Source organism: Mirounga angustirostris, unplaced genomic scaffold (assembly GCF_029215605.1).
Source record: "Mirounga angustirostris isolate CCGP_5_RB_7025 unplaced genomic scaffold, mMirAng1.0.hap1 SCAF_1, whole genome shotgun sequence".
NCBI classification, from domain to species: Eukaryota; Metazoa; Chordata; class Mammalia; order Carnivora; family Phocidae; genus Mirounga; species Mirounga angustirostris.
Genome location: NW_026991709.1, coordinates 103,699,797 through 103,715,233, shown reverse-complemented (window position 1 = coordinate 103,715,233; position 15,437 = coordinate 103,699,797). Strand labels below are relative to the sequence as shown.

Genomic DNA, 15,437 nt, shown 5'->3' with positions numbered 1-15,437 from the left:
TCTGTGGGCTGCCTCTTAGTTTTGTTTACTGTTTCTTTTGCTGTGCAGAAGCTTTTTATCTTGATGAAGTCCCAAAAGTTCATTTTTGCTTTTGTTTCTCTTGCCTTTGGAGACGTGTCTTGAAAGAAGTTGCTGTGGCTGAGGTCGAAGAGGTTACTGCCTATGTTCTCCTCTAGGATTTTGATGGATTCCTGTCTCACATTGAGGTTTTTCATCCATTTTGAGTTTATCTTTGTGTATGGTGTAAGGGAATGGTCCAGTTTCATTCTTCTATATGTAGCTGTCCAATTTTCTCAGCACCATTTATTGAAGAGACTGTCTTTTTTCCATTGGATATTTTTTCCTGATTTGTGAAAGATTAGTTGACCATAGACTTGAGGGTGCATTTCTGGAGTCTCTATTCTGTTCCATTGGTCTTTGTGTCTGTTTTTGTGCCAATACCATGCTGTCTTGGTGATCACAGCTTTGTAATATAGCTTGAAATCAGACAATGTGATGCCCCCAGCTTTGTTTTTCTTTTTCATCATTCCCTTGGTGGTTGGGGTCTTTTCTGGTTTCATACAAATTTTCGGATTGTTCGTTCCAGCTATTTGAAAAATGCCAATGGTATTTTAATAGGGATTGCATTGAAAGTGTAAATTGCTCTGGGCAGGATAGACATTTTAACAATGTTTATTCTTAATCTAGGTTCCCAGTATTTGCTGTATATGCACAAAAGTAATTTGTAAATCATTTGGCATGTTTTCTCTGCATTATTTGGCTACAACTTAGAAAATATTAGTGGAAGGGAGGTGGTCCATGGGTGTCAGTCCTGGAGCGCCTCCTATAAACATTGAAAATCACCAATTGAATAATATTTGTAACCTGAAACTTCTTATGGGCAGTATTATCACTTATAAAATGTTTGCTCTTCCTTATCCTAGGCAGCTATTTTTGCTATGATAATCCTGCTGCCCTTCAGACTCAGGTTAAAAGGGTAAGTTGATTTTTTACTTTCTCTGGAGTAGGGATAGCTGTTGAGGGAGGCATCATCAGGTCTCAGATTGCTTAGTCTGAAATATTGTCCATTGAATCCATTTTAACATCTGTAGTAAAATCCATATGTAGTAAGGAGTGTTCTTGAGTTGGAATGAGTGACCACAAAGAATTCATTTATAGCACTTGTGACTAGTGTTTTACACTTTAAATAATTGCTATTTCCACAGAATTACCAAAAAGTATTAGCAAATTTTTGTTTGCAATTCACTTTCCAATTGTGTCATCATCTGAATGACAAATGATTCTGTAGGATAGCTTTTTGCTTTTTTAAATATGTCTTTTTTATTGTTCTTCTATTTTTTAAATGTGAATGCTGACTGCTGAGGATTCTCCATGTCAGTATTTTTAGTCTGGTTTTGTAAAAATACATTTGATATTTATAGTTTCTTGTGTATTTAGATAGTTTTTGCTTTTTAAGGTTTTTACCTTTGGACAGGAAGAAACAGATTGGCCCTTCACATTCTAGAATGAAAGGGAAAGAAGGTAGGATTTAGTGGGGGGGGACGTAGGGATGGGCTAAGATTATCTTTTGCCATGTGGGGGGAACACCAATGCACATGGTATAATGGGAATAAGAATGTAGAAGATACAGGTAGGTGCAGAGGGAGATGGTTCCAGTAATGGGGGCTCTAATTGATCCTGGACTCCATGAAGCCTCTGAAAGGCATGTGGACCCAGGAAGTTCCCAGGGATCCCAGGTGTGACCATTTTTCTGGGGCAGGGGCCATAGCTGTCATGAAATTCTCAAAGCATTTAGTGACCACAAATGATTAAGAAACTCCTGTCCTACACAAAAAGAACGTTTTGATTTGTTGCTAAACTTAACTGTTTGGAAAAAAATAGTTTTATTTTCCTCCCATATAGGATATGCAGGTGAATACGACGAAATTCATGCTGCTGTATGCCTGGTATTCTTGGCCCAATGTAGTTTTGTGTTTTTTTGGTGGCTTTTTGATAGACCGAGTATTTGGAATACGGTAAGCTTGAAAAACATCTCACCTATGGGTAAAATATTATTAGGAAAGCACAGAACCAGATTAAGGTATTTCTATAAAGAACTGAATAAAACTCTGTATTGACTGTAATAATCTACATTAGGTTTTTTTTTTATGGTTTTTATATATTCCTGGAATTGGCTTTTGAAACTTGGTTGGTATTTCAGTTAAGGTTGGGACTAGTAAATGCTATTCATGGAATATGGTAACTCAGTTATCTAAAAGTGTAAATAATGTCCTCACTTGGGATCAGGCAAACCAGGGTCTGAATCCCATTGCTGCCACTTACTGAACATCCTATTCTGAGCTGTTCCTAGCTTCCTGAGCTTTAGTTTCTTTGTTGGTAAAGTATGGTAATAATTCTTGCCTTACAAGGATTGAAAGAGATAGATGTATAGTATTTGGCACATATATAGTATTTATCTCTCTCAGCCCCAGTGAGATTTTCTCTTTCTACCCTTGGGCATTGAACTTTTTGTGGCCACTTCTGTGAGATGCTGAGGGAGGAATAACATTATAAGCTTTGTCATTTTTTATCCTTATGGTCGTGTATGTATTGTTAGTGGAGACTTAAAGAGGGATGCAGTCTGGGAATATTTTCAGAAGGCAGAGGGAAAAATGATGAAGCATCTTCCAGCCATGTCTGATGGAAAAGGATTGAAGAAACTGAAAGTGTTTAGACTCGGGGACTTAAAAATTTTGAAGGGTTAAGTATAAAAGAGGAATTAAATTTATTTTGCTTGGTCTGAAGGGATGGAATTAGCTTGAAACTTCAGTGGGGCAGATTCTACTTGGTATGGTGAAGACTTTGCTTGGTCAGTTTGATGAGGGGCCATGATTTGCCTTGGGACCACAGGAAGTTTTCTAGTTGCTAGAGAACATTTCAGTAGAATGAGGGATGGCCATTTCATAAGGATCTTGAGAGGGATTTGAGTTTCAGAAGTATGGTTTACTCGTAGAATCTTTAAGGACTCTTTTAATACTGGCGTTTTATTACTCTGGGGAAACATTAATCAGATATTTGAAGTATAGAATGTGTGAGTAGGCAGATAACTTGGTTGATATTTGTCTTTTTAAAAATAGTTATTATGCTAAGTGAAATAAGTCCAGACAAAGACAAATACAGTATGATTTCACTCATATGTGGAATCTAAAAACAAAACAAAAGAATAAGCAAAAAACAGAATCTGACCTATAAATATACAGAATAAACTGATGGTTGCTAGAGGAAAGGGGATATGGGGATGGGCAAAATGGTTGAAGGGGAGTGGGAAATATAGGCTTCCAGTTATGGAATGAATGACTCACAGGAATACAAGGCGCAGCACAGGGAATATAGGTAATGAAATTGTAATAGTGTTGTATGATGACAGATGGCAGCTACACTTGTGGTGAACATAGCATAGCGTATAAACTTGTCAAATAACTATGTTGTGTACTTGAAAGTATTATAACACTGTATCAACTATAGTAAAAAAAAAAAAACACCCCAAAATCAATAAAATAAAAAGTTTTTAGTTATCGGGAATTATAACCACTTAAAATTATTTAATCTTGGAATAAATTCTAAACTCTTAATAGTAATTTTATAGAGTGTCCATGCGCATGCGGGGGAGGGGCAGAAGGAGAGAGAGAGCACCTCCAGCAGACTTCCCACCGAGCTCGAAGCCTGATGTCAGGCTCCGTCTCACCACACTGAGATCATGATGAGCTGAAACCAAGAGTTGGACGCTTAACTGACTGAGCCACCCAGGCGCCCCAAGAATGTCAGTTTTTGAGTGGGAACCCTGGGAACTTCTTGAAGATTATTTAACAAGTTTTGTTTGTTTAAGAGATGATAATGGTTTAAGCTAAAATATGCCATTACTGAAGCCTCTGGAATCCCCTCAGAAGTGAGGACTTCTACAGATTAACGTTTAGCCTGGGAAAGCTGCTGCCTTTAGAGGCACACTGGCACTTCATTTTTCTTTCCTTGGAGGGAATATATAGGGGTCAAAGACCGAGGTCTAGGGGTCAAAGACCGAAGTCTAGGGGTCAAAGACTGAGGTCTAGGGGTCAAAGAAGACTAAAGAATTACTGAAGGATTTGGTGACATAGTCTTAATTCATTCTCTCTCTCTCTCTGTCTCTCACAGATGGGGCACCATTATTTTTAGCTGCTTTGTTTGCATTGGACAGGTAAGAAAGTCCAAAACATTCATTGATTATGTAACAGCGACTTTTGAATTCTTGTCTGATTCCACCAGCAAAAATGTGTTTATTGAATGCCTGACTTAATTAAGCAGGGTCCACAAATGCCCAGGTAGCATAATGTATAGTCCATTTTAAGCCTTGAGATAGATGAACATTAATATTTAAATTTCACAGATTTACTAAGAAGGAATGTTAAAACTATTATAGAAGTTATGATTCCTTGTAAGTTACTTATTTCTCTTGAATACTTTTTAAGTTTACTTTTTCATTGATTCTACATTTATATTCTACATTGTAGGTGATTTTTGCTTTGGGTGGAATATTTAATGCTTTTGGGCTGATGGAATTTGGAAGGTTTGTGTTTGGGTAAGTTATACATAATTTCATTCATCCTAGTATATTATTGTTTACCTATCAATTTATTAAAGATTCACAAAAATATATTGCTGTCTCTTCTGGAGAATTAACCTCAAATCCTTGAAATCTAGCTATATACACAAGACTGTTTATTGTCTTACTTTTCCTTTAAAGTAAGCAACAATTTTGAGTGGTCATAGTTAACTCCATTTGGGGTTTGAATATTAAGTAGTTCTCCAAAAATATTTTTCCTGGGTGTTTTTTGTTGTTGTTGTTGTACTGAAGGTTGATTTAAACCTCATTTAGAAAAGTGTAGACCAACCATTTCTAGGTTGGTGATTTATGGACATTTTGCTATTACTTAGTGGATAATGTACAGGTCCTTTTGAACCCTGTTAAAGAGGCTTGAATGAGGGCGCCTGGGTGGCTCAGTTGGTTAAGCGACTGCCTTCCGCTCAGGTCATGATCCTGGAGTCCCGGGATCGAGTCCCACATTGGGCTCCCTGCTCAGCAGGGAGTCTGCTTCTCCGTCTGACCCTCCTCCCTCTCATGCTCTCTGTCTCTCATTCTCTCTCGCAAATAAGTAAAACCTTAAAAAAAAAAAAAAAATTAAAGAGGCTTGAATGAGCAAAATACCAATAGACTGATGATTCTTCATGAATTTCAGTGTCTGTTCAGTAAGTCCATTCTGAGTCCAGCCTTGGGCTTCCTGCCCTGAGAAATGCAGATGACATAACTTATTTAAGCTTTTTTATAAGTACTAGGGACATGTAGACATATATGATACACCCTAAAAAATGCTCTAAGTGAGAGAGAAGGAAACAAAATGTATATAACAATATGAAAGGGATCCAGGGTTGGAGGGGTGGTCAGAAAAGACCAGAAATGGTCTTGACATCAGTATAGGGTTTGGATTAGTAGAAGAGAAGGGGAGTATTTTTGGATTAGGACAGAGTGAGGAGGGCTCAGTGTTAGGATATGGAGGAGAATCTCCTGACTGAAGGCCAGAGGAGGAATGGTCAATATGTAGAACTTAGAGAATGAAAGTTAAAATCCAGGAAGTAGGAAAATGTGGAATATGAAAGGTATTGGGCTGAAAAATGTGAATTTTGTGTTTCCACAAAGTATGAACCATTCTTCCCACATGAACATTTTATATAGCATAGGTGGTGATTTAACCCAGATTCCTTTTATTATAGGTCATGGTTATTTACCACAATCCCCAAAACTTAGCAGTGTCATGCAGCTGTTACAGTGTGCTTGTGGAGTTTTTGGGTCAGGAATCTGAAAAGGGTACAGCATGGATGGCTTGTCTGTGCACCAGATGTCTGGAGCCTCAACTCAAAAGATTCATGGAAGGTTGGGTGCGGAAATCATCTGAGAGCTTGTTGACTCATAGGTCTCGTTCTGGGGTTGGGACAACTTGAAGACTAGCGCTGCTGGATGGAGTGCCTAAATGTGGCCTCTCTGTGTGGCTTGGCTTTCTCCTAGCATGGTGTACTGAGGGTAGTTGGACTTCTTACAAGATGGCTCAAGGCTTCAAGTGTGAATGTTTGAGTGAAAAGGCAGATTTCAGCTTTGATTACACAGCACCACTTCCACAAGATTACATTGATTGAAGCAGTCTCAATCCCACCTAGAGTCGGGGGGTGGGACATAGATCCCACCTTTTGATAGGAGGGGTGTCAAAATTTTAACTGTGGTATTTCTGTAAAAGCAGTAATTTTTCTTCTTTTTCTCATTTTTAGGATTGGTGGGGAGTCCTTAGCAGTTGCCCAGAATACATATGCTGTGAGTTGGTTTAAAGGCAAAGAATTAAACTTGGTATTTGGACTCCAACTTAGCATGGCTAGAATTGTAAGTATGACAAACCTAATGAAGCCAAACAGGAAGTAAGAGATTTAATCTTGTAATTATCTCTTAAAAATAATGGGATGAAGTGTGTTTTTGTTTGCTGTATTAGGTATTGATTTTTTATGTATATCTGTTGACCGTAGTATATCATTTACCTTATTACTTTAAGGCATTTTTAACCTTATTTCAGTTAGGAAACAGTCTAAAAAGACTAATTGAGCATTCATTAGTTCAAAGAATCTGAGCATTGGGAGGGATCTTACAGGCTTTTTCATCTGATTTCTTTGCCCATCCCTGGTATGAAAGCCTTCCAGACTCTGCTTGCACATTTCTAGTGATCGGAAGCTCACCGTGCGTGTGATAGGACAGCTCCTGTACTTCAGCTAGCTTTATGAAGTGCAGCCTGACATAGAGATGAAATCTGCCTCCACAAGTAGCTTTTTCTCATTGCTCCCACTTGTGGGAGTTAACATTTGTTTCCTCTTTCATGTGCCAGCACTTTGCTTATAAAGACAGCTTTTAAGTTCTTCATCAGACATGCCCATTTCCTGTGGTTGTCTAAGCCATACGACATGGGTTTCAGTTCCCTGGTCAGTGTGCTCCCACCTTTCTGGGCTTACTGCAGGTGCTCAGTACTTTTCCCCAGCATTTGGAACTTGGAAGTGTTTGTGGTATTTCAGGTTTGGTCTGATAGAGGGTACTCAGGGTAACAACATTATACTTTTATTAATGCAACCTGTGAGGTGTTTGGCCGTCCCAAACCCTGTTAGATTTTTTTTCCTCATAAACTATGGATAGAGGTTTTTTATTTTTTTTACTATTTATTTATTTATTTTTAAAAATATTTTATTTATTTATTTTGACAGAGAGAGAGACAGCGAGAGAGGGAACACAAGCAGGGGGAATGGCAGAGGGAGAAGCAGGCTTCCCGCTGAGCAGGGAGCCCGATATGGGGCTCGATCCCAGGACCCTGGGATCATGACCTGAACCAAAGGCAGATGCTTAACAACTGAGCCACCCAGGCGCCCCGAATAGAGGTTTTTTTTTTTTAAAGATTTTATTTATTTATTTGACAGAGAGAGGCAGTGAGAGAGGGAACACAAGCAGGGGGAGTGGGAGAGGGAGAAGCAGGCTTCCCGCGGAGCAGGGAGCCCGATGCGGGGCTCGATCCCAGGACCCTGAGATCGTGACCTGAGCTGAAGGCAGACGCTTAACGACTGAGCCACCCAGGCGCCCCCCGAATAGAGGTTTTTTTAAAAAAAATCCTTGCCATTGAAAATCAAGGTTCCAAAGACTAGTTAATGGCCTGAAAATGCTTGTAACATATTCTTAGGGAAGAAGAAATCCAGTACAAAAAGTTTTTAAAGTACTATTTCATTATATAAAATATATAATGTATAATTGTAATCTATATGACACTTCTGTGATTTTTATACACGTAGGTTCTTTCTAATTTTTCAACCATTATAGATAGCGCTATTGTGTGACACTATAAAACTTGTCTGCATCTCTGATTGTTTCCTGAAGCTAGATCGCCAGGAATGGAATTGAGTCAAGAGGATTTGTTAGGGTTTCTTACGACAGTAGTCTCATATTATCCTCTCAGCGATGTTTACATCCCCATCTGTGGGATATGAAAGGATCATTTTTATTATAGCTTTGATAGTAGAGTATTACTGCTTAAAAAATCATTTTTGATTGGAAACACCTAAATATGACTTTAATTTGTAATTCTTAGCTAGTATGGTTTTGCATATTGTCTAAATTTTATCCACAAGGATATTCTGAGTACCTCATTATGTATCTTGTGCAAGTCAAGATACGTCTGTGGCAGTTTGTGGGTCCCATTGTCTAATAACTTATCGAAGAAGGAAATAAGATGTAATCTTGTTGACGTCATTGTAGCTACTGGTGGATTCTTTTCTGTGTGGTTACAAATTAGCTCTAATCCATTGAGCTGCGTTCTGAAAGCCCTTGAAAGCCCTAAGTTTTTAGAAAGGAATCTCAGCAGCTTCGAGGATGCAGGGTGGAGGTTACTGGGGTGATGGGAGGACCTGAGGAGGAGGTAGAGTGAGCTGGACCTCAAGCAGCCACCTCTTCTTCAACCAGGGCGGCTCAGCTTTGACCTGATTTCTGTGCTTAGGGTCTTTGTAAGACACATGAGACCAAAGGATTCCATTACAGAGCTGCTGGGGTAGATGGAGTTTCAGTGTTTTTGCACTTTCCTTGTCCCTGTGCATATTCAGAATGGTCAATAGAGATTCTGGCTTTACCTCTACATGATTTTTCTGTAGCCTGAGCTGTGAGTTTGTCTATTTTGGACAGTTGACCTGTTACCATTACACCTTTAGGCAGTGGACTTCTCACTTATTTATATCTTCCTGGGGATTGGAAGTCCAGCACCCTTTTGATTGTCATTTGTAATTTGTTACTTTTAAACTCATTATTTCAATGAATATTTATTGAGGACTTGCTAAGTCATGTCATGTTAGGCATTTTAGAATTAAAGGATTTTTAAGGCAACATCCCTGTCTTTGAGAAGCTTTTATTTTCAATGATAGTGAGGAAAGTTATCAGTAGGTCTGCATTTATACCTTATTGCTCATTTGAGTAAAGCCATAGGTTAACATTTTCTAAGAAATAGCTGTGTGAAATGTGCTTCTGTGTTTGCTGTGAGAATATTGTTGAGGACGTGTTCATTTGTCAGTCTTTAGTGTCTGACCTGTCAGTAATAGTATTTAGCACAGTTGACATTCCCCCTACCTTGATTACTTCTCTTGGATTCCAGGACACTACAGTCTTATAGAAGTTTCCCTCTTGCCTTTCTGTTTACTCCTTTGGCCTATTTTGCTAGTTCCATCTCAGTCTTTTGAATGTAAATGTGGGGGTGCCCTAGGGCATGGTTATTGAACATCTTCTCTTTTCTTTTGACACTTACCTCCTTGGTGATCTTATCTAGTTTTGAAGTTTTAAATAGCATATCTTTGCTCCTGAATTTGTATCACTTGTCCAGGTCTTTCTCCTGAATTCCACATCCCTATAATGCAGCTTCCTACTTGACATTTCCACTTGGATGTCTAGTAGGCACATCAGACCTGACATGGCCAAAAGCCAGCTCTTGATTTTCTACCTATGGCCCCCCAAACCAGCTTATGCTGTAGTTTTCTCATCCTCAGTTACAGGCAACTCTTTTCTTCCATTTGCTCAGGCAAAACCTTAGGTGTCATCTTAAATTACTCCTCCCCCCGCCACAGCATGTGTTTTCCATTTCAAGTTCTGTTACCTTTATCATCAAAATATATCCATATTCTAGGGGCGTCTGGGTGGCTCAGTCGTCGGCCATCGGCCTTCGGCTCAGGTCATGATCCCGGGGTCCTGGGATCGAGCCCCGCATCAGGCTCCCTGCTCAGCGGGGAGCCTGCTTCTCCCTTTCCCTCTGCCTGCTACTCCCCCTGCTTGTGCTCTCTCTCTTTCTCTGTCAAATAAATAAATTAAAAAATATGACCACTTCTCACCATGCCCCCTGCTAGCCACTTTCATCCAAGACCCATCATCTCCGTTCTGGATTTTTGCAGTAGCCCCCTCATGCATGTCCTCGCTTCTGCCTTTATCCCCGCTTACAGTCTCTTTTGAATATAGCAGCGAGAGCAAATCTGTTAAAATGTATGGAGTCCTGCCACTTCCATATGCTTCTTCGCTTCCCATCTCACAAAGAATAAAAGCCAGAAGTCCATATTATTACCTGTAGCCTGCTTCCCCGCCATTTCCTCTCCAGGGGTCGCATCTCATGTTCTGGCTTCTTCCTTTACACCGTTCCAGACTCTGCCGTCCCTGCTGTTCCTTGAGCACGCCGCTGTATGCACTCTCAGGGCCTGGGCACCAGCTGTTCCTTCTGCCTCAGGGCTCTGTCCTTCCCCCAGATCACCTCGTGGCTAGCCTCCTTCATGTTTTTACTCAAAGGCACAATCTCAGTGAGAGCTCCACCCCTTTATGTTCTCCTTCCCTGCTTTTTTTTTTTTTCTTATTTTTAAAAGTACTTACCACAATTTAATATTTCTTCTTTTCTTCTACTCCATTGAAATGTAGGCTTTATGAAAGCTGGAGATTTTTCTGTTTTGTTCTTTGTTATATTCCCAGTACCTAGAATAGCGACGGGCTCAATAATTGCTGAATGAATAAGTGAATGAGGATATTATCTTCTGTAACTTTTATTGTCTTCTTATGGATAGGATGAATTTTTTTTTAAGATGTAAGTATAAGCAAAGGCTGTGCTTTTTCTGAGTGAAAGTTTATTTTATTCTTAGGTACGCTGTGAATTTTGTCACTCGTTTCATTTTTGCTTTTGTTGCTAGAAAGTTCTAAATGTACTGTGCTGTTTTCAATACTAGCATTTTCTATAAATTAGGATTTTTTTGTGTGTGTGGGTGCAGTAATCTTATCTGTGGCTTTATCTTAGTTTGTTAGTTTTTTCCGAGAGTGTTTTTAAAAAAAATGTATCTCTTGTTTAATCTGGATCCTGTTATACCTGTTTCTACTAGCCACCTCACATCCTTTATTGAATAAGGCAGAGTATATATAAATGAAATGTTTTTTCCTTCTCTTTCAGGGAAGTACGGTAAACATGAATCTCATGGGATGGCTGTATTCTAAGGTTGAAGCTTCGTTGGGTTCTGCTGGTCACACAACCCTTGGGGTCACACTTATGATTGGTTAGTGGATCCTGATGTCCCTTGTTTTGTATCTTCTGAAAGCATGTCATAGGAAGTATTGTGGCAGAGAGGAAAGAACACTGGAATCAGGGTTAGACCACTTTGGTTATAGTTTTGCCTGAACAGTTCACAAGTTCTTGGACAAGCTAACTAGAAATAGTGGACCTTTTACCCGGTTTGTGTTACTATTTCCATTTCCTTAAAATGGAGGATTTTGTCCCTCCTTGTCTACTTCGGCGTTGTCATGATAAGCAAATGAGAGATTGTGTTTGAAAATTCTGAAAACCGAGACTTTATACATGTAAGGTGTTACTAGTTTATAGCAGAGGGATAATTATTTCCTTTTGATCAAATTCAAGTAGTATACCTATGGAGCTAAGATGTTACAGAAGTTAGAGGTGATATGATATTGTAGGAAATCCACTAAGTTGGGAGTCAGGAGTCTGGGTTCTAGTCCTGGCCCCTACTAGTTCTGTCATCTTGGACAAGGAAGTTAACCTCTGTGTCTTAGTTTTCTGTAAAATTTCAGGTGTTTGACTAAAAGTGTATAGGTCCCTTCTGGCCCTAAGTTCTGTTAGGTAAGACTTGGTTGTGCTGGTTGCTGGGTGGATCACTGAGAAACATATGAGGCCTTCTGGAGTTCCCACCTGTGCTTTTCTCTGAGCAGTGGATTTTTGTAACTGAGCCCCCATAGTGTGTAAAAGGACCACTTGCAGAGCCCTACAAAGACCTGTGGGATGGTGAGTTGAACATTCTGTGCCATCTTTTATTCCTTATAATTCCTTGGTATAGTTTGGTAGAGGGCAGTGGAGAGGAAATCTTGAACAGGTAACCTGTATCTAGAGCTTTCTCCTTTCCTCCCTGACCTCTCAAATCCCTTGCCTTATTTAAAACCTCTTTTTCTTACTCTTAGATGCTCTTCAGTATTCCTTCCAGTCCTCTCCACAATGGAGAATTTGGAAATTTTAAAGAATTATAGCACCAGAAAAGATCTGTGCCATCAAGTCAAAGCCTCTAATTTTACAGATGGAGAAGTTGAAGCCCTGAGAGGTTAAGTTCTGTGTTCAACATCATTCAGCTTGTGGCAGAAGTAGAACCCACATCTGCTGACTTTTATTTTAGCAATTTTTAGCTAGGCCACATTATGAAATTAAAGATTCATGTTTTTACTGAGCTTCTTTTAAAAATCTTGAGAAGTGTAAACTTTATTTACTCTTTATCCTGATTTGCTTTAATGATACGAGATCAGCATTAGTGAGTAATGCTGATTACACAAAGGAAGGAGAGCCTGGCTGGGCTGTGCTGTGGGAGGGTGGGGCTGTTTGGGCTGCTAAAGGGTAGGAGCAAGGGTTACAGACTTTGGGAAGGAATCAAGAGGAAGATTTGATGATCACAGAATCAGACTTTGCTTTTATAATTTTTTTCCCTCTAGCATCTGTCAATAATCACTGCTTAGACTTAGTTAAAAATTAGTACAGATTTGCTAGCGGGTCATCCACTTTCTTAAAGTCTGTATTTGCATTACAAGACTAGACTAGTATGTTCTAGTCTTTTCCCTCTAGTCTCCAACCTTCTACTGGGAAATAATATAGTAAGAGTGACTGTTGTTTGTTGAGTACTTATCACATGCTGTTTCTTTCCTTCTGTCCTGATTTAGTAATTGTAGGATTTGCTTAAATGTGTCTAGATGCCAACCATTTCATTTGCTAAGTTTTCTGCTGTTAGTGTAAGGTACTGCCTCTTGGGAACCTTCAGTCGTTCTCTTTTAAAAATCTCTCTTTCGGGCACCTGGGTGGCTCAGTTGGTTAAGCGACTGCCTTCGGCTCAGGTCCATGATCCTGGAGTCCCAGGATCGAGGCCCGCATCGGGCTCCCTGCTCGGCAGGGAGTCTGCTTCTCCCTCTGACCCTCCCCCCTCTCATGTGCTCTCTCTCTCTCAAATAAATAAATAAAATCTTAAAAAAAAATCTCTCTCTCTCTTTTTTATTATAGGGGGTATAACATGTATTCTTTCACTAATCTGTGCCTTGGTTCTCGCTTACTTGGATCAGAGAGCAGAGAGAATCCTTCATAAAGCACAAGGAAAAACAGGTAGGTCTAAATTCAAATAAAGTGGGGCTTTGGGAAATTGCAGACCTTTGAAGGCTTGTTGTAAGCCCAGTGAGGCTTAATACATGTTTTTTTATCTTTTATTTTCCAGTCTGTTTCTACTTGTCTAAATTTTAGGTTTTCCCAGAAGCTATGTTCCAGTAATTTACTGAGAAAAGTACTTTGTACACTGAATGCAAAGTTTAATCACATGATAAAAGAAAAATAATCTTGACCTAGGTATGCAAAATTATGCTGATAGCTTCTTCCCTTTCTTTTCAAGGTGAAGTTATTAAGTTAACTGATGTAAAGGACTTTTCCTTACCCCTGTGGCTGATATTTATCATCTGTGTCTGTTACTATGTGGCAGTGTTCCCTTTTATCGGACTCGGGAAGTGAGTATTCTCGTGCATCCCATTTTTCTTGACTAAATTATAGTGAGAATTTAATCACACAAATGTAATTTTTTTAGCTATAAATCTTGCTTTTCTGGTTATAGTTTATATTTTCACAGGAATTATTTTACATCCTGGTATATAACTGATTTTCTTAGCTTAAGGTTTAGTATTTGGCTTAATACTTTCATTATTTTTTTGATGAAATACCTAATAGTTTTTTATTCATAATATGGATTTATTTTAATGCTTTGAATTGGATTAGTATTCTTTTTTATTTCCTCTTTATTCTTTCGTTTGGAAGCCTATTCTTGAGAATGGAAACAGTGCTTTGGCTCATTTTGCCTGGGCACATTTCCATTTGCTAGGACTATAATTATGCTAGGGTTCAAAATCAAATTCTTTTTTGTGTTATCACTAACCTCTCCCTTTCCACTGACAGCTGCTTGAAGTGTGAGTGTGTTTATAGGGGTGTGTCTTTGTTATCAGAACCTTTAAATTCAGACTGTTTACAGTAATTTGAAATGAACTCTAGGCATTATCTTGCAAAGAACTTATCCAGTCCCAAGGAAGAGAAGCACTCTTAACGTCATGTAGTAATTCATTTGGTTTTCTGAAAAGTTATGCGTACTGTTTGCTGTTTATTTAAAATGGAAAAAATCAGGGTACCTGGGTGGCTCAGTCAGTTAAGCGTCTGTCTTCAGCTCAGGTCATGATCCCAGGGTGCTGGCATCGAGCCCTGCATCAGGCTCCCTGCTCAGCGGGAGTCTGCCTCTCCCATTCCCTCTGTCCTTCCCCTCTGCTCTTGCTCTCTGTGTCCCTCTCTCTCTCTCTCAAATAAATAAATAAATAAAATCTTTTGAGAAATAATAAAATGAAAAAATCAATATCAGTGTATTTTATTTAGTGAAATATTTACATAAACCCTAAAGCTTTAGCGCCAGTTGTTTAAAGGTGATGGTTAAATAAGGTGGGAAAACAGTATCAAGAAGGAAAAGTTGACTAAATTTAAGAGTTATTTTTATTTAGTTTTATTTTGCCTTTAATTATTAAAAACAGAGTAGTTCTCTCTAACGTGCTTCTTTCTTTCTCTCTCTCTCTTTATTTTAGAGTTTTCTTTATAGAAAAATTTGGATTTTCTTCCCAGGCAGCAAGTGCTATTAACAGGTATTTCATTAATTCTCTGAGTGCTTATTTGTGCATAGTGTGGGTCTTTAATTATAACCAAATGTTCTGAGACAAAAAAGACATGTGACTTAACATCCATAGTGTGAAACCAAGATTATATTGGTGCTTGATCCTGAGAGACCATCTTTGCATTAATGGAAAACTGAAGAAACCTTGGACTACTCTTTAATCTTTAAATTTCTGTTTACTGATGACCATTTTAGAAGAATGCTACATTAAATGAGCTAGGATTTGCTTTGCCTAATGGTTTTAGGGACTTTTTGGATTTTTTTTTTTTTTTTTTGGTAGCTGTGATACATTTCATTAAATATCTTTTATATTCTCTGGGCAGTGTTGTATATGTCATATCAGCTCCCATGTCCCCGATATTTGGGCTCCTGGTGGATAAAACAGGAAAGAACATCATCTGGGTTCTTTGTGCTGTGGTGACCACTCTTGCTGCCCATGTCATGCTGGCCTTCACGCTGTGGAACCCTTGGATTGCTATGGTAATGTCACTGTGGATGCTTGCAGAGCACAGGGCTTCAGGGAGGACTCTGTAAAGTGCACGTCAGGAGCCACACTCTGCTCTTCTGATAGCAGAGCTCGTGCCAGTGGGAAAAACAATGTCTTGATTGCAGTT

General features: G+C 39.0%; 1 protein-coding gene across 15 annotated transcripts in view; it reads left to right on the top strand.

Annotated features, from left to right (window-relative positions):
- The window catches only part of MFSD1 (major facilitator superfamily domain containing 1), a 138,960-nt gene that overhangs the window by 3,010 nt on the left and 120,513 nt on the right, over positions 1–15,437 (top strand). For 10 of the 15 annotated variants that reach the window (XR_010409846.1, XM_064585795.1, XM_064585785.1 and 7 more), the window contains exons 2-11: positions 924–976; positions 1,903–2,015; positions 4,168–4,210; positions 4,524–4,591; positions 6,331–6,439; positions 11,043–11,145; positions 13,137–13,235; positions 13,516–13,627; positions 14,738–14,794; positions 15,147–15,303. Coding sequence is in view for 14 of the 15 variants with exons in the window: in XM_064585795.1 (XP_064441865.1) it covers positions 924–976; positions 1,903–2,015; positions 4,168–4,210; positions 4,524–4,591; positions 6,331–6,439; positions 11,043–11,145; positions 13,137–13,235; positions 13,516–13,627; positions 14,738–14,794; positions 15,147–15,303 (914 nt within the window). In the remaining variant the exon portion in view is untranslated. The remainder of the gene's footprint in view (positions 1–923; positions 977–1,902; positions 2,016–4,167; positions 4,211–4,523; positions 4,592–6,330; positions 6,440–11,042; positions 11,146–13,136; positions 13,236–13,515; positions 13,628–14,737; positions 14,795–15,146; positions 15,304–15,437) is intronic. The other 5 variants (XM_064585801.1, XM_064585802.1, XM_064585803.1 and 2 more) reach the window with 3 other exon arrangements.